General features: G+C 37.3%; 1 protein-coding gene across 4 annotated transcripts in view; it reads right to left on the bottom strand.

Moving 5' to 3' along the window:
- Positions 1-24,402, bottom strand: part of LOC137276944 (uncharacterized) — a 187,230-nt gene that overhangs the window by 24,325 nt on the left and 138,503 nt on the right. For all 4 annotated transcript variants that reach the window (XM_067808595.1, XM_067808596.1, XM_067808597.1 and 1 more), the window contains one exon: positions 3,473-3,631. In XM_067808595.1, coding sequence (XP_067664696.1) covers positions 3,473-3,631 — 159 coding nt within the window. The remainder of the gene's footprint in view (positions 1-3,472; positions 3,632-24,402) is intronic.

Genomic DNA, 24,402 nt, shown 5'->3' with positions numbered 1-24,402 from the left:
TGATTTGCCACCTATGACAGAATGAACATTGTGAACATGGTGTTTGACATATTAATTACAGTTTGGTGATCATGTTTATTATTTGGAGGGCATCTATACATGATTCTGTCTACATATAGAACTCTCTCATACACACAGCTAGCCTCTGACATCAGAACCACCTCTGCGACTCAGACTTACCACTACTATACAATCTCACCATCACACACTTACCCCTCTCACACAGTCACCCATATGACATTGCCATCCTTATCACATACTTACTCCTCCAAAACAATCGTCCTTCCCACCCAACCACCTCTCCCATACTTACTCCTCCAAAACCACCCCCCCTATCAGACACTTACTCCTCCAAAATGATTATCCCTTCCAAACAACCATCCTTCCGACACCACCACCCCTATCATACACTTACTCCTCCCAAACAACCATCCATCCCACACCACCACCCCTATCATACACTTATTCCTCCCAAACAACCATCCATCCCACACCACCACCCCTATCATACACTTACTCCTCCCACACCACCATCCCTCCCACACCACCACCCTTATCACACACTTACTCCTCCCAAACAACCATCCTTCCAAAACAACCACCACACTCACACAGCCACCCCTATCACACACTTACCTCTCCCAAAGAACCTCTATCTCACGCTTACCCTCCCAAAAAACCATCCCTCCCACACAATTACCCCACCTCGCTTGAACAGATTAAAGTACTTTTTGTATGTAAACATCATGCTCAGGATCAAAGATTGTCTTAGTTTTTCATTAACTATACCTACTGAGATGAAATAAAATTGTTTAATCTGTTGGAAAAATATTTGAAAAGAAAAGTCTTGATATTAATATTTAAGTTGTGACAGAAAATTCATTTTGATATTATCAAAGATTAAATTCTTAATAAATTTGAAATTGGAATTCTACTTTATTTAAGGAAACAGACAATTACCAGTTATATCATGACAACTCTCTTAATTAATACCATGTCACTGTCAGATAGCCTTGGGGGAAAAAAGAAATGCAATCAAGACGACTGAAAAAAACAACGAAAGATTCACACTATAAAGACAAACTTCTAAAGTAAAAAATTCAAATAATCTCATTTTCATCCACACTCTAAGACCAAACTAAATGAAATGTAAACTAATCATTTTCAAATTAAAACATAAATCTTTGACGATGATATAAACCCTTCTATTGCTGTCATCCTATCATCAATGAACATCTCAAATCAAGAAAGATTGACAAGTGCTGTCGTCGATATACAAGTGTAAATTTCGATTCATCAACGCAACAAAAGCATTTCTCAGCAGTCAATCAGGCAGTGCCACAATTAGGTTGGAAAATTCTCCAAACCACAAAATCGCGTCTTAACATCAAACGTAACTCTAGAAACACAATGCAAGGGAAGTAATGAGAAGCTTATTATGAATCAGTCGGCGACAGACCACAAAATAACTTCAAACAAAGACGGACTCAGATACAGCTAACAGGACTAATGGATTCGTCAATCTTTTCTTTGCGGACACTAATTGAGCCCTGATTTTTAAATTCAACAAGCGCGAGGGAACGTGCACGAAAAACCACAAGTTTCATTAGTCTAAAAACAGGAGTTTAATGGATGACAGAGAGCCTGTTAGATGCTCGGAATCCTGGTGTCTGTCCACTTCAATTCAATTCCTTTAGATTTGCTTAGGAAATTAGTACCCAAATTTCATCCAATTTGTTCAAGAGTCCAAGGAGAGTTCCTATTTGATTTTAGATCAAGACTTTTTAGCACACATTTCTGACATAAATTGAGATGGATGGACTTTTAAAACATTTGAGCTGTAAAGAAAAATACCATTAAAGAAGACATATTTTTTTCACAAATGAACATAAAAGTATAAGTTGTCTGGTGAGGTTTCCAAGGATGAAACTTTAATATTTGCTTTGTCAGATCAATGAAAATTAATTGACCTAACCAGCAGATTATCACAATGGGTTTTTTGTAAGTAATATTTTCAGTAAGTATATTATTTTGGTTCTTAACGGAAATATCACTGCCTCTTTATCGTTTGATAATTTGAGACCACTGTACAAAGGAAGAAATAATGAGTCAATTTTGAGCTAGATATTGACAGATAAATCATGCAGTTACTGGTAATTATGTATTAACAAAATCATATTACTGAGAGGGACTATGTCTGTGCAGATGCAGTGGTTTTATTACAGGTGAAAACAGTAAAGGAACAATCCTGTTTAATTCCACACTTGGTACATTCCAGCTAAACTGGCTGGCTGTAAATAATGAAGCCTGGACAAGACAAACCAGTGATTGATATCACGAGCATCATCCAGCACAACACAGTGAAGCCACTAAGCCTAACCATTTGATCCATGTGGACCCCTCATATGAAAACCTGGCAGTTACAGCACTGATCCCTTGGGTAGGTCAGTGTATGGTTTTGGTGGAATAGGAAAATTAATGATGAATATTGATCCATGATGCAGTCTCCTCAATAATTACAGGATACATTATGTGCACATCACATTGAGTGTACATCGTCTGCATAATTTAGAGTTCTATTCATCAAACATTATGAGAACTCAGGAATTGGCCAATATTACCATGGTGTGAACCAGATCCTACAGTGTGACAAACCGCAAGGATTTAAAGATTAAGTGGAAAATTGAAGTCATTGAACAAACCATGAGTTTTGTTTTTACAAACAGGTACACATGCATTCATATTGAACAGAAGGTTATGACAGTCAGACTAAGCATCCTTGTGAACAACACAGTATGCATGGCGGCCATCAGTTGTATGTTGGACACAAGTGGAGAACCCATCATCAGCCCAGAGTAATGACATAATCACATTGTCATTTATTGTGAGTGTACACTGTGGAATGCTACAGTCAGCTTTCTTCATCACTATTTTAATAGTAAGTAATCCAGTATTGATCAATGAAACCAGTGTCTGATAGCAGGAACAAATATACCCATTGTCCTTGGATTCAAATACACTTGATCATTCAGTTCTCAATATAGTCAACACTTACCACAAGACTAAGACACTGGCGCTAAACCTTTTGTACTGGAATCAATACAGGATTCATAAAACAGATATGTGAGTCAAGTGTTGAGATAAGAGATTATTGCACTTACACAGATAGCGTTTGGAAGTGTTTGTGCTTATTAAAGGATGTCTGTATTACTCACAGGACTAATGCTAGCATAAAGGTATAAAGAGACATGTATACCCTACACAGACACTCTATCCACATACCCAGCAAAACAGTTTCTTCAACCCCTTAATGCCAAAAGACAGACAGGGTAACAACAAGTAACTTAATTTAAAGTCTTTGGTATCAAACAACAATCGTCCTCATTTTGGAGAGAAGCTATGTCCACTCGATAAAATCAAGTTTCAAGTAACATGCATTCCGATTTAACAAGAAACGTTAAAAACTTGGTACCTGTTACACAAGCGCTGAAGGCCTCTCCGCATGCAATATGTACGACTTGACCTGTGAGCTGGCTGTCATTGACCTTGCAGGGTTGGGTCACAAACAGCTTCCTGCCATGACCAAGCTGACCATCAATGCCACCTCCCCAGGAGTAGATGTTACCACTGGCTGAAATACAATCAACAAATGAACCATCACAAGAGAAAACGGGTAAACTAAGAAATGAGTTGGTTAGAGCTTATGTAATAAAACATTAATGAATATATTTCATTACCGTACTACCTGAACTGCCTCACATAACTGGACCCCAGTCAAACTAGTGAGTGAGTGAGTTTAGTTTTATGCCACTTTTAGCAATATTCCAGCAATGTCACGGTGGGGGACACCAGAAATGGACTTCACACATTGTACCCACGTAATAATAATAATACATGTATGTGCACTTATGTTGCATCAAACTCCACTCACAAGGTTAATGCTCATAGCGCTAACAGTCAAACCAGGCATAGTATTACCCCGGATTACACAAGCTGCCTGTTAGACGCTAGAAGATTATAGCCACATGAATTATTCCACCGGGTACCCATTTTCTGCTGAGTGAATAGAGGCAGTTTTGAACAAGCTCACTTACCTAAGGTGAGACCACATGCGTCATGTGGGGAATCTACCCAGCGAAAGTAAACTTTTTTCCTTTCTTTCTTCATTTATCCTTCATGAAATAGACACACTCCAAGTTCTAAATTCAAACGTATTCTTCAAGTGAACTCTATTACATTTCTGTCTCCCTCACTGGGCTAGCCTAGTGGTTAACATGTAATGGCCGTCACACCAAATACCCAGGTACAATTCCCCACATAGGTAAAATGAGTGTAGCCCATTTTTGGTGTCCCTTGCCATGATATTAAAGGAATATTGCTAAAGGTGGCATAAAAGTCAATCACTCTGTGATTGATATACATAAGTCCTTTCAAAGATTCAGGCTTGATAAAATACATGTACATATCATCTCCAATAAAGTAGTGTGATCATGTTAATGGATGAAATACTATAATCAGTCAGACTGAAATATACTATTGAAACGTAGAACACACAAAGTGTGTGATATTTTTTAATGTTAGTCCAATTAATAATGGCCTCAAAATCAATAAAATCTTTGTTTGAAGACTTACACAATGATCAAAGATGTCCAGGAAAATCTGACATGTTTTTGACACATAACATTAAACATTTGTTGTTGCTGAAACATTTTGTGGTAAGATTAATTACAGTAGTTATAAATCAACTTAACATCCTACTCCATATGATTATTTCATTATTTTCACATTGATTATTTCAGCTATCACTGAGCCCCAGGTACAGATGACACACAATTGATTTCTCTAGGTATCATATGTTTGATTGATTCAATGTGTCTACTGAATAATTCTGGAAAGGTATAATCAATCATGTGACTCCAAGTCTCACACACCTTGATTAAGTATGACTATCAAAACCTAAGACACAGTTATTAAGTCCTTACACACAGGCACCACCATGGCTACAGTATCTCTCTAGTTTTACATATAATTGTTTTCTCTTTGTCACAGGGCAAAACATAATCCCATGTATGTTGGTAGGAAGATAGTCTTAAAACACACAGTCATTGGCTCACAACAAACTGACATCAGGTTTTGCTTTTAAATTTCCTTATACAAAAATAGAACATAAGTGAAAATTTGTTTTCAGGAAAATAGTTTGAGAAGAAATACCCAGACCATCAACAAATTAAACATTTGTTCAAGCCTTAATGTAAGTGTTCTGACATAGAAACTAGACAAATTTAATTAATTTGTTTTGACATTAGTAGAAGGTATTTTTTTAAAAAGGAATTAGAAATTTATGAAGCAATCCTGTTTCATTGAATTCTTGCAAAACATCTTCTCAGTCACAAATTCTTGATTGTGTAATGTGTACATTACAAAAACGACATTGTAAGTGTAACATTTCACTAAGTTATGTAGGAGTACATTGTATGTGTGCTATGCGGCAATAATAATAGCTGATGCTAGTAGGAGGTGAGGCGCATACTGACTCAAAAAATAAAAATAATGGCCCCCAAAATCAGAGTGTGGAAATTCCCAGATGACAAGTGCATAAAAACATGTTATCACTGAGATCGCACACCAAGCTGAAATTCTAAATCAAACCCAATTTACACCAGCTGTTTTAATCTGACATTTTATGTTGCAGTCTTCGTATCACATTCCAACCTCTTAAACATACATGGATAGGGTTTCCCAGTTTTTACCCATGAAATAAACAAAGCATGAACAATCAACCAGTATATCACTGTGTGTGACTTGCCATGCGCAACACCCATTGTTACACAGAGTGTCACATCCGGGATCTGTCACTGGTGCTGATAACAGCAATATACATGCTATGTACATGAGAAATGTACAGGCCTATACAAAAGGACCAAAGTGCCAGCTGTTCAGATCAGGAAGAAGCTAGGGTTCACCAGATGTATTCCCCATGAAAGATACAAGATGGCAAAAAGTTGGTTGTCATTCTTTGCTGACGCGTCTTTGGTGACTTAATTTAATTTACATTTACATTTATATGTATGTTGGTTATCTGCATTCTGTATTATCATTTCATGCTCTGAAAAGTTCAGGAGTGTAAATTCTTGTTTGTTTTTTAAAACTGCACTCTGCAAATAACTGTCTCTCGCCCAGCCAGTCCTGTGATCAACATCATGAGCTTTAATCTATGCAATGGGGGCAAGACGATATGCATTAATGTCTTTGATTGGCATTCTTGAAGTTATGTAGGTGAAGAATGAGGACTTTCTTAATGGATATACAGTTCCTATATTCTGTATGGATGATGTTCAAATGCTTGACAACAATAGGATATATGTAAAAACATTGTCTATACAGAAGAAAAAGAAGTTGTATGTCCGTTAAAAATAGTCCACACTCAACATGCTTAAAGCAAGTCAGAGAGCCTGATCATCCATTCCTGTTAGTAACCGCTTATAAGAAGCATGTATTGACTGTATTAGTGAGTGAATGAGGTAGCTGGGTTAATTCTCGTTAGAAAGTCAGGTAAATCCCACTGACAGCTTCATGTAGTAAGAAAACCTGAAATAACTATGGTTGCAGACATTAGGAAAAGGTTTCACAAGCACAGGCATGGAGTGAATGAGTGACTGAGTTTAGTTTTATGCCACACTCAGCAATATTCCAGCTATATGGCGGTGGTCTGTAAATGATTGATCTGGACCAGACAATCCAGTGATCAACAACACGAGCATCGATCTGCGCAACTGGGAACTGATGACATGTGTCAACCAAGTCAGCGAGCCTGACCACCCAATCCAGCTAGTCGCCTCTTACGATACGCCGTTCATGGCAAACATGGGTTGCTGAAGGTATTATCCCCTGACAAACAGGTAATGAATTAACAGGAGAGACAGAAAGTGTTGAAAACATACAATACACTGATGTGCATTTTATAGTCTGTTTCAGTCTCTGAACCTTATTATTTTCCCAACTGACCAGCCCTTCCTGCAATACTAAGGCCCCCAAATGAAGCATGTCTAGATTTCCTCAGGTTCTGAATCTCATATCTCACTGGGGTTCAATTTGAATGAGTTTAATTGTTACTGTCAAAATTATATTTATATATTCAGGGACTAAGCATTAATCATAAACATCATTATAGCACTGACATGGGAACGGGTGAAAGTCTTCAGCACTGACATGGAAAACCCACTTTGCGCAGAGACAGACCTTTCTGTTTGAATTTTATCAATGGAAAAGAGTGAGTGAGTTGTGTTTTGTGCCAGGTTTAGCAATATTCAAGCAATATGACACCAGAAATGGGCTTCAAACATTGTCATAACCATGTTGGCAATTGATTCACTTCAAGAATAACATTTTCAACTCAGGACTCAGAATATGTCTTTTGCATGAGGGTTACCTTACAGTCCTCAGTGGTGCTGAAGCATCTCTAACCTACTGAGTGAGTGAGTTTAGTTTTACACTGTTTTTAACAATATTCTAGCATTATTCCAGGTGACACCAGAAATGGACTTCACACACTGGACCCATGTGGGGAATCAAACCCTGGTCTTTGGTGTGACAGTCTAATGCTTTAACCACTAAACTACCCCACCACTTCTCTAACTACTATTGATAATGTTATCATGATGCACTGACAGTATTGTGAGTGAGTTTAGTTTTATGCTGCACTCAGCGCTGTTCCAGATATGTGGTAGTGGTCTGTAAATAATCGAGTCTGCACCAGACAATCCAGTGATCAACAGCATTAGCATCAATCTGCACAACTGTCAACCAAGTCAGTGAGCCTGACCACCCAATCCCGTTAGTTGCCTCTTACGACAGGCATAGTCACCTTTTACGGCACACATGGGTTGCTGAAGGCCTCCTCTACCTCAGGCCTTCACGGGTCATCAGTATTGTCGAACTACAGAAATGATAGATTTTTACAGTACTAGTTGGAGATATGCATGTGTTTTTCATTAAAAACTGATAGTTTGTGTTCTGTTTTTCAGCTGCTTATGCCTTATGTTCAATGTAATATGGGGATAAACATCTCCACACAATACAGGCTGAAGTCAATAACACACAGAATATCTAATAATCAGTCATAAGGGTGATAGAACTGGTGTATGAAACAATATTTGTATTTTTATGAATAATAACAAATACATCTACAATGTTTCTTGCTTCATTAATACTTGTATCACATTTTTTTCGAAGACAGTATGAAACAGAGAATTCAAAATGCATAGACAAAAATCTTTAAGACTGAAAGCCCTATGACTTTATCATATATAAGCTTGATATAGTAAGGAGGATACTGCTGTAAAAGTAAAACCATGAAATTTGAAATATTCAGCCTCTTATTTCAACAAATTTGTGATAAACTGAAGTCAAAAAATGTTTTATTCAAAAGTACAAGTAGAACTGCACACTCCCTCCCAAGTTCTAGAAACATGAGTAGCTGCCTTGCTGGTGACAATCAGTATTCCTGTGATATACGCCCTCGATGTTTTTACTATTAGTAAAACAATTTCCTTCTTTAAATGTTTATTTCCACTGTTTTTTAAGACTAAACAAATGAAATCCTACCTAATCGCTGTGTCATACTCATCCATTCAAGTGTCACATGTATGGGAAACACATTGGGAAAGCCTTTTTACCATTTCTTTCTGATATTTGAAAACCAAATCTGACAAGATAACAGTATCTATGCACTTCAGGAGTACCTCCTTGGAATCAAACCACCATTTCCTTCTTTTTCTTTCACATGCATTCCCATTTGAAAAAATTGCTTTTTTTCTTAGAAACACACACCTATAACTAACTGAAAACACTTTCAAAACAACTTTGTTTTGCGATATCTAAAGAACTGGAATAATTAGAAACATATCCTTTTAACAATTCCATACCAATCTGATGTCAGAACTTGGGAAGAAATTTCAAAATCTGGGTTTTCTATTGTTTGAACACCATGGAATCAAAGTAAGATGTTTCCTTTTTACGTGCATGTCGGAGCGTAAACCTGTGTATTGTTTATACACAAAACCTCGGTGAATGTGCAAGGAGACAAAACATCGGAAGACCACTTGTACATATACAGAAGCAAGACGCCATAACATGTTGACGAAAGTCCTCCGATTTCAACACAAACATTGGGCCATGACTCCCATAAACAACCCTTGTCATTGGCACTGCATTAGAAAGCCCCTGCACTGGATGACATAAGAATATACAGCTATAAAGAAATCCGACTCGAGGGTTTGTTCTAATGCTCGTTATCTCCTCCTGTCATGAAATACATGACACTGGTGATAGCATGGCAGCAAGGAAGGAAGTGTGGGTATCTTCTCTTGTGTTCTTCTGATACTGGTGCTGGGTGGCAGGATTGGTAACATTCCATAGCATGTTCAGTGGCATTATTCTGGGTGGGAACATGTATTTTTCATTCAAATTCAACATTTCAGAATGTTTTTGTGAAGCAATGAACATATCAGTTCTTCTATTGTTTATCTTATAATAGCCTTCAGAAGTTGATAAGGAAAAGAAAAATTCAAAATATGCATTAAATTGTAATCTATACTCTACTAGTTCTGAATACAAAAAGTTTTCAAAAATATGACTTAAATGAAATGCATGTGCACTTGTCCTGACAGTGTAAAGTGTCAGTATTTCCAAAACAAATTTCAATAACCTATCTCATCTACTAAAATTTAAAAAATCCATTCAGGTTAAAAAATACAATAATTTCAGTCAGACCTAGATCACATAAAATAAACTGGGCTAGCAGTTATAGCCAGCAGGAGTAAAAAATTAGTTTCACAACCACAAAACAATTATAGAATCAGGTTACAGCTTAAAATTATTAAGAAAAATAAACATTAAAAGTCATAGAATGAAAATAAAAGTCAACCTCCTGAAACTGAAAGCAATATGTTGCAAGCTCTTGTTGACTGTGATCATGGTGTAGACAGCTGTGACTGCCTACCCTGCTTCCTGCAGCCAAGTGACCCCAGATGACCTGAGGTAACCTACCTAACACAAGGCTGGCTCTATCAATGATTGTGCAAGCTACACTGACCTCCTGCCTCACATTATGCAAGGCATTAGCTAATGATAACACCTCTGTTGTAGGGAATAATCCATTTGCTAACATTACTCACTGAGGTCACCTCAGGATATAGTACTGTATGTTTGAGGTCAGCATGGAGATGATAATCATACTTGGTAGAATATCTTTTTTATTTTTTGCATTTCATATCATTTAATCATCTGGGGTATAACTGAGATAATACGATAAAATTTTAACATTTCAGGAAAAAAATAATTTTTAACTAAATGGGGCAAAATATTTGAGCAATTGATTAATTTCTGAATTATGAGCAAGTGCTTGAGTTTAGTTTTATGTCCCACAGAGCAATATTCCAGCAATATGGCGGCGGTCTGTAAATAATTGAGTCTGTACTGGACAATCCAGTGATCAACAGCATGATAATCAATCTAAGCAGTTTGAATATGATTTTTTAATTACAGTCTTGACATGCGGACATGAGACTAAAACTATGTTTGTTTCCTTGACATACTGAAGAAGGGAGAAACGAAAGCTTCATATTTTCACATTGGGGTGGTGTGCTGATGATGAGTCTTCATCCAAACAAATGATGTTCCTATGGGATATGTGTAGACAAAACAAATTGAGGATACATAAAGTAGGAAGAATTAATTACATATTGCTGTCTTATCAATAACCACTACGTCTTAATCAAATCATTTGGGGTATATTTTAGAGATATCATTCATCCCAATTGAAAGTTGTAGGGTTATAGGATCATTTCCTGAACAGCAATATGAAAGGACGCTTGAACCATACTTCCACTGAAAACTCTTGTTTGCTTAATTCCATTAAAACAGGATTTGTTGTTTAACAAATAAATAAACTGGTTACATAACAAGTGAGTGCAATTCACCTAAAATAATACATAATACTGCTTTAATATGCATCCATACGCATCTACTGCATTGCACTGTGCATTGTGTGTAAACAGTGGTGCACCTCTGCTATTGTGCCTGTGGCTGGTGTCAGCGATGTTCTGCACTCTGCACTCCAGACATCAATACCTCTACAGAGGGACCTGGGGTCACTCGGCTGTGCATGAGGGGTTTAACTGGTGTACAACCGTCCTGTGTCATAACAAACCCACAAATGTCCTGTAGTTCACCTTTAGTAGTTCAAAGTGACACTAACACTTGCAGATCTGAATGCTCATCATGTATGTGTATGTATATATGTATACAGTCAAACCACGAGGAATCAAATGCCGCGTCTCGAACATTATGCATAACATTATGCATAGCACCTGTCAGTCCTAACCATTTTTTCTTCCAGCATGTAGACATACCTATGTCTTGAATACATCGATTTGACTGTACATTGTATTTTATCAAAATCAATCCAGATCAGAGTCAGTATCAGCAAAAGATGAGAGACATGTTTCATGACAATAAACTTGATCCCTTCCACAAAAAACAAAAGTGAATGTGTATAGTTTTATGCCACACTCAGCAATATGCAAGCTTCATGGGGGTGGCCTGTAAATAATCCAGTTTGGACCTGACAATCCAGTGATCAACAGCATGAGTATGGACCAGACAGACCAGTGATCAATGGCATGAGCATCAGTTTACGCAAATGGAATATGATGACATTGTCAAATAAGTCAGCAAGCCTGATCATGCGATCTCGTTAGTTAATTTTTAAAACAAGCATTGGTTATTGAAGACCAGTTCTAACCCAGATCATCTCAGGTTTCACGAAAAGAGACAAAACCGTAATTTCACAACCATATGAAATTCCTGCTAAAACCAAAGTCAAATGTAGGATTCTAGCCATATTGTGAATGTGCTTATATATCATTCACTATCAATATATAACATTCACTACATGTACCAAGTGTGGAATAATACAAAACAGGGAATTCCACTCAATATTTTTGTCACCAATGAGACAAATGTCTGACATTTTCCCCTCATGTCTACCATAAAGATTTTTGGAAAGCTTTTCTGAGGCCTTGAATATTTTAAGTTGTTCACTTCTGAGCAGGAATATTATGATGGTGATTTTTTTAAATTATGGGAAAAAGAAAATGCTCCATTGTACCTCACAAGATAGATGAAATGTAAACAAACTGACTACTGGAATGTTGATATCATCCCTGTTGTCATACAGTCTTGTGGGAATATTTTTGTCACTGTGAATCTTTATGAGTCGATCTTTCTATGAAACACTTGTCTCCTTTATTTCCAGTTCAGGTGAGTACATCAGTGGAGGGCAATTGGCTGTTTGATGATTACTGAATGATATTAGATCATCAATATATCTGCCGCTTAAGTTAAGTTAAACTTATTTGCCAACCTAAGCAGAAATTCTGATTCACATGCATGAAGAGACAGGGCCTAGATTTTTTTAAGTTCTCTTAGCGTTTAGATAGTCACAAGTGCCATACATTAACATTGACTTACGACTGTCATAGTGCAAAGAGCCCTTCAAAAATCAAGGCCCAGATCAATGAAGCAGTACTGTTTTCTCAGTAAACTTGAAATGACATTTGGGGTAGTGGGGCAACATTGTGGTTAAAGTATTCACTTGTCCCACTGAAGACCCAAGCTAAATGTGTGAAGCCCATTTCTGGTGTCCCTCACCATGATAATTCTGGAATATTGCTAAAACTGTCACAAAACACAACTCACTCACTCTTACCATCTATATAATTCAAGAAGAAAGGTCCGTCCCTTCACATAGTACATTTTCTATGTCATGTTTCTGTGGCATAAAACCAAATTCAATTAAAAAATGAAACCAAATGTCATTTAAGTGACAAATTGTCCTAAAACATCTGATGATATATACATAACTACATCTATGCTCACCTTGATTATTATACAAATGATCAAGGAATGAAGTGTGTTCTTACGTTTATGATAATTTCAAAGAAGATATTCAGAGACCATATACTAATATTGACATGTGGTCTCTGACTATAGTGTATGTGATGATGACGGCTAGTCAACATGTATATACACTGAGTTAGTGAGAGCTGGGCCATGCATTCCGGGACTTGGCTTCTTTCTGTACAACACATTTCATGAATGCTCCTTCCCTATGATAAATTGCTAATCTTGTTAAAAATTGTTCATATTTACAATTTTTTACTTGAAAAAAAAAAATCCCAACAAGAACAAGAAGTGTGTTACTTTGTATTGGTTATTCCATCCACAACAAGAATGCTCCCCTTGTTTTTCATGACCCCCTTTATTTCTCTGACTCCCTCCCTTGTAATAAATGAACAACCTGAAACAAACATAACAATGTCCATGCAGATGCAGAAAGTCTTTCTGTCAACAAACAGTGACATTGTGCATATGTTTGTCACGTTTTTCTGTGTAAAATTAGTTTTATGAATGCTATACACATATGCTATCCTTCCTGGCATATTTAATGTCATGTTCATGATAATTATTGTTGTTCTTCCTTGTGCTAATCTCTCTGAGAAAAACAGACATTATCTCATTATTCTCATAAATCTCCTTATTCAACCTACAGTCACAAAATCTGGTATCAGACAAATATGATGAAAGAAGTGAGTGAGTGAGTGAGAAACTGGTTGGTGAATAACTGTAGTTGGTGAGAGTGAGCGTGAAGCTGGTTGGTGAATAACTGTAGCTGGTGAGAGTAAGTGAGAAGCTGGTTGGTGAATAACTGTAGCTGGTGAGAGTGAGTGAGATGCTGGTTGGTGAATAATTGTAGCTGGTGAGAGTGAGTGAGAAGCTGGTTGGTGAATAATTGTAGCTGTGAGAGTGAGTGAATGAGAAGCTGTCGGTGAATAACCATAGCTGGTGAGAGTGAGTGAGAAGCTGGTTGGTGAATAACTGTAGCTGGTGAGAGTGAGTGAGTGAGAAGCTGGTTGGTGAATAACTAGCTGGTGAGAGTGAGTGAGTGAGAAGCTGGTTGGTGAATAACTGTAGCTGATGAGAGTGAGTGAGTGAGTGAGAAGCTGTCGGTGAATAACCATAGCTGGTGAGAGTGAGTGAGAAGCTGTCAGTGAATAACCGTAGCTGGTGAGAGTGAGTGAGTGAGGCGGAAAGAGCAGAACTCAAAGAGAGGACGTGTGAATGAGAAGCTGTCGGTGAATAACCATAGCTGGTGAGAGTGAGTGAGAAGCTGGTTGGTGAATAACTGTAGCTGGTGAGAGTGAGTGAGATGCTGGTTGGTGAATAATTGTAGCTGGTGAGAGTGAGTAAGTGAAAAGCTGGTTGGTGAATAACTGTAGCTGGTGAGAGTGAGTGAGAAGCTGGTTGGTGAATAACTGTAGCTGGTGAGAGTGAGTGAGTGAGTGAGAAGCTGGTTGGTGAATAATTGTAGCTGTGAGAGTGAGTGAATGAGAAGCTGTCGGTGAATGACCATAGCTGGTGAGAGTGAGTGAGAAGCTGGTTGGTGAATAACTGTAGCTGGTGAGAGTGAGTGAGTGAGAAGCTGGCTGGTGAATAACTAGCTGGTGAGAGTGAGTGAGTGAGAAGCTGGTTGGTGAATAACTGTAGCTGATGAGAGTGAGTGAGTGAGTGAGAAGCTGTCGGTGAATAACCATAGCTGGTGAGAGTGAGTGAGAAGCTGTCAGTGAATAACCGTAGCTGGTGAGAGTGAGTGAGTGAGGCGGAAAGAGCAGAACTCAAAGAGAGGACGTGTGAATGAGAAGCTGTCGGTGAATAACCATAGCTGGTGAGAGTGAGTGAGAAGCTGTCAGTGAATAAGCGTAGCTGGTGAGAGTGAGTGAGTGAGGCAGAAAGAGCAGAACTCAAAGAGTGGATGCGTGGGAGGGGTGGGAGTAAGCTTGTACATGACAGGAAATCTGACTTTCACAGGACACAAGAAAAACACTTCAAAGATTCAACTCATGAAAGAATCAACAAACTTAATTGATCTGTGTTATTTCTGGGTTGTACTGAATATTTCATGCACATTCAGTCCACTTAAGTCCAGTACCCTATCACTGAACAGTCCCATCCCACTTTCACCCTCCACTCCACCCAACACAAACCCAACTGAGGTGACATATCAATTCATTTAATTCTATAAAAATATGGCATGACATGTTTAAATAAATGTTATGAATAACAAACAACTTATGAATGAAAATATTTTATCAATTTGTTTGGCATTGCACAAAGTTTTTTGCAGGAAAATAAGTGCTGAACCACTGTTTAGAATGCAAGAATGCAATCTCATATCTCATTCCATCTCCCTTATATTCACATGTCAGAAAAGGGTTTATTCTATCTTTTCCTTAGGTAAATGAAGATAAAGACATTGATAGTGTATTTGTTCTTGATTTATGACATTCTAAAAAAACAATCCATCTTTCTTCTGTCTTTTGTCCCCTAAAACTATAGCAACTTCACAAAGAAAAAATTTAATCACCCTTATAAATGTCATTTTGGGAGACTTTGATGATCAAAGGAAAAGTACACGTACTTAGTGTCTTAGTTATACTGGTCTAATGACCAATTAAAGACAAATATGACAAAAAGTGTAATTAAAATGTAAAAAAACCTTTGATGATCCGCGACCTCTGGAATTTCAGTTCAAGTTTTAAACCTCCAACTGATGTTTACCTGGTAATGTGCAAACAACTATTCCAATTTGCCTAAGAAAATAACAAGGAAGATGTGATTGTAAAAAAATAACAGAATCAGAAATGATGAAGAGTGATCTTCTCTCACCTCCAGCCTCAGTGTCAATAAACCGTGCTTGTCTTTGAAGTAATCGGAAAAACTTTGTCGTTTGCTAACACGATCCCCACGATAACCTCAAACACTCCGCGCATCTGACCCCAAAATAAAAGTAAATTCATGAAAGACCCCAAATTAAACATTAAACAGAGATTTAAGGCCTCCTGCATATGGCCCGGCTTAGCATAGAAAATCCACTTAGTTGTTCACTCACCCTACCTGCGTAAGTAAATATACCTTTCTTGTTGCTTGCGGCCTGCATTCTCTTAACCATTATGCTTTTATTCAGCAAATATGTGGCACTGAAAACGCGAAGTAAACACGAGTTCGGCAAAACACACATTCGGCATCAGCTCTGCTTCTCTGTCAAATATTTGTTTTTAACGAAAACGCATACGTAGGATGAGACGCGAAAGCCAGGTTTTATATTCAGGTGTATGCTCCCTACCTGTCCGCCAGCCAACTCAAATCTGTGTTTATTCCATGTTGGTTGAGCATGCCTACGAAAGGGGTAAGGTGTTATCGTTAAAAAAAAGTCCACACTCTCCACGCTGGACAAACAGACTAACAAATAATTATTGGGGGATAGCGTTTCTTTCAAAACTTATCAGTGGGCTGGAAGTGGTGTGGGTGAACAGAATCAATTTCTCTCTTTTCAGGGTAGATAAACTGAGACAAATAACACTTCGCTGATAATGCCCTAAGTAGCTGAGATACTTGAAAGAAAATCTGACCAATGGTGTACAAACAGAAATGTAAACTTGTCCACAGAATCAAGCCAAAACTACAGAGAGTTGATTCAATGTGAAGGATATCTTCAAACAGACAAGATATTTGCCCATTTGCCTGTAATGTTAACATGACCTTCCATGTTCCAAATATTTCTTTTTTTTGTGAGGTCAGATTTCAAAAGAAACAATGTTACAAATGCATTAATGTATTTCTCCTCCATCAGAGGATGGATTTTTGAGTTGTGTCGTTGACTAGGATATTCATTTGGACAATTACATACCTAATCTGGATTTTTGATATGTTCAGTTACTTTACAAAATATTTTCGATCAAGCAAGCTAATAATAACTAATAATAAACGCACAACTGAAGATTATTATCTCATGCAATGTTTGGAGATATGTAAATATACCCATTATCATATCTTGTCTAACAATTGCATAATCCAAGGAATGAAAGTTAAAAAGTATTTTAGACATTTTTGGATACAAAAAAAAAAAGAATATTCAGACCTATATATTTGTTTTAGTATCTCATTACATAACAAAAAATAATCTTTAGAAAGATGAAAGTAGATTAATCTAACATGATAATAGACACTTTGAAACTCCAGAAATATAGACTTGCCAAATATTGTACACTTGCAAGATATTACAGACATGCCATATATCATAGACTTGCCATATATCATAGACTTGCCATATATTATGCATTTGCCATATATCATAGACTTGCCACATATTGTACACATGCAAGATATTATAGACATGACATGTATCGCAGACTTGCAAAATATTATACACTTACCAGATATTATAGACATGCCATATATCATAGACTTGCAAAATATTATCTAACAACCATACATACATTCTATTCTAAACTTACAAGAGCTGTAGTGGATGTATTTATTTCAGGGTCTGTAGGACATACTGGTTCTCTTCTCTATCTAAACATTATATGTCACTGTTGTTTTTGTTTAAAAACTGACAAAGGGCAATTTTCTGCCCCATAAGACCATCTGGTGGCTTGTCATGACTTGACAACTGAATGACTACTGGGCAAAACTTCAAATATACACTAAACACAGGCAATGACCTTAACAAAAGAAAGGTCCAAGGTCTTCGGCCAAAATGGATTTGTGTTTATCAGAGGTATTCATTTTCAGCCCAATAATTGCTATTAATCTGCCCTGTGTCAGTTGACCATTGGAAGGCCAAAAGATGGAAGCAAAGTACCCATCACAGGGGTATAGCTCCAGACAAAAGGCCATATTACCATGGTCCCCAAATGTCAGAAACTTGAGCAACGGTAGCATCAATTAGGAGAGATGGTTTTGTCCTCAAATTTTTTAAATAGGTTCACCAGAAAAGATGTTTTACAAAAATTAATCATGGCCTGAGACCTGAGGTCGTAGGTCACCTAATGAGGTCACGACCCTGACCATTGGGTCTGCACTTTTGACCGTGTCCATACAACATCTTGATGGCCAGTGGTCACTCCTTGGACCTGGCTTTGGCCACCTGGTCAGTCAAGTGAGTGGTCAAGCCTGTTTTTATGCAGTGCCAGAAAATTTAGGTAGCTTTAATCTGAAATGAGGGGGAAGCCATGACACCCCACCTGTCAGTAACCGTGGGAACCTGTGCCCTTCAATTGTTTACAACTTTCAGCTGAGCATCTTCATGGTCATTCAAGATGGACCTAATCTCTTCAGGCAACTTGTTGAATGTGCAAGCAATTAATGAAGGATTTGCTGATAATAAAACAAATTAGGCTGAGAGACTAATGGGTTTGTGTTCCTGTCACTTGGATTTTATGAAAGGAAGGAGGGTTTGAATTTCAAGGAATTTAAAGTTTCCTTAAAGTTAAAAGGATTTTATTTCAAACAAATCAGTGACAATTTTTCATGTGCCATTGTCATAGCAGGAGATGGATTCTAATGTGGAGGCATCCATTAAGACAGCTGTGCTTATTGTGACTGAAAACTAAATGTAGTTCAGGAATTATTATTGATAAGATAACATAATAACATCATGATCAAGAGTAACAAGGAATGTAAATTACAATTATCTGTTTACTTTCAAACATATAGCTGTTAACTCAAATTCTTGTGGCAACCTTTCCTTTTAGAAAATAATATTCTATGTTGATACATTGTAATGATTTTCTTGTATGTTTATAATAACTAGTATTTAAAATTTGTATCAGTGAATATTAATATTATTATCTAATAGAATTATCATTTTGAAAAATTCTTAACATGTCATCTTCGTTAAGTTAAATAGTCAAAAACACACCTAAGTCAAGTTTTGAAACCTGAAATATTACATAATACTATCTTTGTACACACTTTTCAATACAATGTATCCTGATTCATTTTGATGCAATTACAGAACTCAATGTCAAGACACAATCTTAAACTAATTCCACTCATGACACATACCATCTTCAACAAACTTCCTATTACAATATATACACTTCTTGAAAACTGAGGCTATCTATCAACTCTCTCCAGCTCACTTTTCAGCAGTCAACCCTCCTTCCTACACTCAAACATTGTATATAACCAAACCAGCTCATTTTCTGGCTGAGAGGCATCAATTTGACTGGTTTAAGGTCAGAAGTATTACACACCTGCAGTGTGCACCCTTTAACCTGGGAAGTGACATGTACAGATGTGCATCATAACTCATGCAGATTGCACTCTTCAACTGAAACCTGCAACATATATATGCTGCACATTGCACTGACACTTGCAGTTTTGAAGTCCATTCGTGTCACTTCTGCCTCTGGTAATCGATTCCTTATAAAATATGTCTCAGTCTGGAGGTCATGCTCACACTTTTTGCCTATATGTTATTCATGATATCATGATGGTGTCAAGGATGCCCTGGGATTCTTGACATGTACATGTGCAGTGGATTATTTGTTTATTTGCTGTAAAAATATTCTCAAGTATAGGATATCAAAACTATTTAGAATACCATGTTTTTTTATAAAAAAGCACACATGAAATCCATACAAAACTAGAGTAAAACCTTAATTCCAAACAGTTTATATGAAGATTTGACTATCCTTACGTTTTTTTGTTACTATCAGTACTTATGATATTGTAGTCTTTGTAAAATGACATTAGAACCAATGAAAGTAAAAATAAAAAAGCAATGTGAAGTAATGACAGTTTGACACATGTTAGGATTTGATGGAAGGTATTTCCCTCTTCACTATAGTCATGATCAAGGACATCAGGAGGTCTTTCAGCAGATCAGCTGACGACACGTACATTTCAACATGCTACAAACAAGCCTGGTCAGTTTCCCCTTACAGTATAAGTCCCTCCAGCATCCCAACTTGTCTTTGATGTGTGCAAACCCTCTGACTGAAGCACTCTACACTTGACAGAGGTCACCATAATTAAATTTGTCTCCCTCCTGGTCAAGTTCCCACCCCAGGGAATTTCTCTCTGGGGGGTGAGGGAAATATGCTTTTCCTTGGAGCTCATCCTTCAACATCTGTAGAACATGTTGGTGAATGGTGTTATCTCCCTTTTGGGAAGTATGCACGTTATAAAAGATTGAGAGTCCTACATTTTTTAGGCTTGATGCAAATAAAAAACTTTTCACCAAATTTATCTCCTTCATATGAAGCATGCTTGATAACCTGTTTGATAACAACACCATGGTGAAAAGTTGAATAGTAGGTGTGCCCAGAGCTAAAACCAAGAGCTAGAGAACATTTTTCTGTTAATCAGCTCTAACCAATGAAGGGCAGCTTTAACAATGTGCCAGGGAGGCACAGGTAATGGTGACACAAGGCAAATCATGTAAACTTAAGTCACAGTTTAACTAATGAAGGTATATATGCTGCTCATATTAAAGACATGTGAATTCCAATGAATGATTAAGAACAGTCACTTATCCACTTTAAGTGTTCAAGTTGGTATACTTGTGAACCACTTGTCAAGGCATATATATAGTGTTCACTGAGATGGTCCCACCTTAAGTGTGGTCCACAATGAAAGAGGTCCAAAATGTTTCAATATGGTGTTATATGCTTGAGACAGTCTCCACATATTGACATGTGTTTGAAGTGTACAATCACTGTGTGGGGCATGTGTGAAGATCCATGTTAGAATTGATCTTCAATAATAACCCATGCTTGTTGAAAAAGGCTGATTAACAGGATCAGGTTGTCAGGCTCGCAGACTTGGTTGACACATGTTTATTGTATCCTACTGTGTAGATCGATGTTCATGCTGTTGATCACTGTATTGTCTGGTTCAGACTTGATTATTTACAGGCTGCTGCCATTTAGCTGGAATATCTCAGAGTGTGCTGTAACAGTAAACTCACTGACTGCCATGGACTGTATGTTTAACTCGTCCCAAGCAACCAGTGCATGATGTTAGAGATGATTTGATGCTTCTGCTGGTCAGTGTGGGTGACTCTGCCGATTGTGTCATTGCAGCCTGTCTGTGTATATGTTTTCTCATAATATCAATCATGGATTCATCTGGTCCAGATTTGATAATTTAAGAGGCAATTATTACATATCTGGATTATAACATTTCACAAGAACTAACTCAAGAGTTACGAGAATAAATTGTTGCCATCTGTACGTGAAGGTCAGGTTTAGTTCAATAATTCATGAACACCTATGACTTTGGTGAAAACGATAAATAAAGGCACCATTGGAGATGGGAAATATTTGTGCAAATCACAAACACCTAGTGTCCTAACTGACTATCACTGCTATTCTACCCTTCATGGAACTGAAATATACAGTACTTCATGTATAATCAAAACTGGGTACTCTTTTCTCTTGCATGTTCAAGGCCAGCAGCCAGTGGGTGATTTTCAAGCCTTTGACATGCAATGTGGCGACAATTTAATCAAAACCGGACATTTTATTCTGATACCATGCTCATGAATGTGTGATTTCTTCTGTCTGATCTAGTTCATTTTGCAAAGACTGAAATGCTGGAGTCATGATGGAAGAGAAATCCATCCAAATAATTTCAGCAAGCTGACACTTCTTTGGCACAAAAATCCACACAACCTTCCCGCAGATGGGACAGCCAAAGTTGCTTTAGATTCACCTGATGAGAAGGTGTGATTGAGTGAGAATGGTTTTACACCACTTTCATCAGTATTCCAGCAATATCAGAGTGAGGGACATCAGAAATGGGCTTTACACATTGAACCCATGTGGGCAATCGAACCCAGGTCTTCATTGTGTGATCAGTGGATGCTTTAACCACTAGGCTACTCTACTGGCCCCTTATGTGAATAGATAAGATTTTGATGATAATATTCCTTTCAGATAAAGGACATCATACACGCAATGGCCATACAGCAAATGCACAATCAGATGTACTATATGTGTACCAACATACCAACGACTCCACATCCTATCTCATGATTTAAACTCAGACAACACATGTTCCTTGAAAACAACCAGTATCATAGTTTTTTTCCAAACTGTAGTTGTCTGTTCAGACATGATGTGGTTAACAAATGTAGCTGGGATAGCTTCACATTGCACCAGTATGTCATGGCCGACTGATCCATGCGTCATGCTGGATGAACTGAGCAAATCTGCTGAAATATAACCTTCTCATTTTTCTTGTCAAGAGGGCAGCTATCCACTCCACTCCCAGCCTTACCTTGCCTTGTGGACAGACTTGGATTGTAACTTATAGTACAAGAGGTTGAGCTGTGCTATGTTAGGAATGCTTGTGGTGCTGGTGTAAAGATTATTACATAAGACATTCATCATAAAACATACCTGGGTGTGTTACGTTAAATAAATGTTTCTATCACCAGGAGGTACATCCTAACATTTGTATATGTCATAATTGTTCAGGGTATATGTCATTTTTATTACATTTTCAAAAGAGATTTTGAGGGATCATAAACTACTTTCAAAAATATACTTTCTCTTAGGAGAATTTTCTGCTGGTTGTTCTTAAGTGGAATTGAGAAATTGTAAAATGGAAATGTTTAACTTTCTTAAGTTTGTATGAGACTGAAAAGTTTTTTTTATCAAAAACAAAGAAAAAAAAGAAAAAGAGAGATCTTCTATACAAAATATCAACACCTGTAACAAAAGGTAATTAGATGTGAAAAGAACATCTGTACATATAGAATTTACAAATGACATATTCTACATAAACATGTTTCTGACAATTAAAACCAATTAATCGTGCATAGCATTGTCTAATGGAGTCATAATTATCCACCGATTAATCGTCATGCCAACAGCTGCTGGACTTAAAACATGACATTTAAAAATGTTTCTATACCAAACCAGACGCTTCACATAACACCCACTGCCGAGCCAGGAATAACACACGCTTGCTAAAAAACTCTATCTTATCTACCTCTCGATTAATTAGAGCATTAAAAGAACAAATACATAGACTTGAGACCTTTACACACACAAAGTCATGTAGCTCTTTTTCTTATCTAATCAGAAAGGGCAATACAGCATTATAGTGCATTGACAAAAGGTAGTTTGTATCCAATTTGTACCATCACAGAAGATAGCTAGGACTTAATCTTGACCCCCGCTGACATAAGGCGATGAAATATTACGAGTCAGGTGTCACAGTTATGTAATAAATAAAGCAGCTATCTACACAGCTGGCCTAGTGTGACACGCCCTAGACATAAACATGGCCTTCCTCACTCAGGTCACCAAGACGACCTTGAGGGTGATAAGATTGTAAAGTTGGTCTGATCACATGTTATTTGCAACATGTTCATACTTTACTTACCAAAGCTGGTCATGACTTGCCTTGGCAATCAATGCATACCGCCTTTGGTTACCACTTATAGTTGATTCAACTTTTTGAAGATATGATTGGTTGGTTTGTTGTTTAACAATGCACCTTTGTGTCAACTGTCTGTAAATACTCAAGTTTGGAAAAGACAATCCAGTGATCAACAGCATGAGCATCAATCTGTGCAGTTGGGAACTGATGATATGTGTCAACCAAGTCAGTGACCCTGACCACCTGATAATAATAAACAGTGTTGATCAACATCACAAGCATCAATCTTGCAACTGAAATACAATGACATATGTCAACCAAGTTCGCACGCCTGACCACCAGTTCCATTATTTGCCTCTTATGAAGAGCATTGTTACTAGACCAATTCTAACCTACATCTTCAGGAGTATTTGAAGATTGAAGATAAGAGCTTAGTTGTAATTTCGTCATGTATGGATTTATAATTTATGATTATATAGTCAGCTTGGATAACTCTCTTATCATATATATATATATTATTGGAAGAAGGTCTGAAGTGACACTGATGGTGGACATTGACCTCTTTGATGATACTGAATTATATGGACAGGTTGTTAATAGTACAAAGGTTGTAGATTTGATGAAGCTTGCAGAGTTGAACACATAAGCAATGGATCATTGTGTGAAAAAGGGGCATAACTCACAACACATATTCTTCTGTTATAGAATGTACAATTTGATGAAGAATTTAATATGATACTTTCTTTTACATGGTAAACGTTTCCTATGAAATATGTTAGAAAACATTTACTTCCCCAGGAAGTCAACCAAACCTCGTATCTCTTTTGTTATCCTGTCATAAAAATATGTCGCATAAAAAATGTATGCAATATTCATGGACATATATAAGTGCACATATGAGCATTATGTATCTGTCTGTCTGTTTATCAGTCTGTCGATTCTTGTTTTAATCAAGAATATGGTGCTCAGTGAAAGAAGACTAATGAGTCTCCACACATCGTTATGCTTCTAATAACTGGCAACGAAGTGCTTAAATTTGGCTGGGGGTGAAACTAAATATTCATGACTTGTTGCCAAACAATTCTACAAGACAAATTTTCA

This window comes from Haliotis asinina, chromosome 3, assembly GCF_037392515.1.
Source record: "Haliotis asinina isolate JCU_RB_2024 chromosome 3, JCU_Hal_asi_v2, whole genome shotgun sequence".
Lineage (NCBI taxonomy): Eukaryota > Metazoa > Mollusca > Gastropoda > Lepetellida > Haliotidae > Haliotis > Haliotis asinina.
This window is presented reverse-complemented; position numbering and strand designations above follow the sequence as displayed.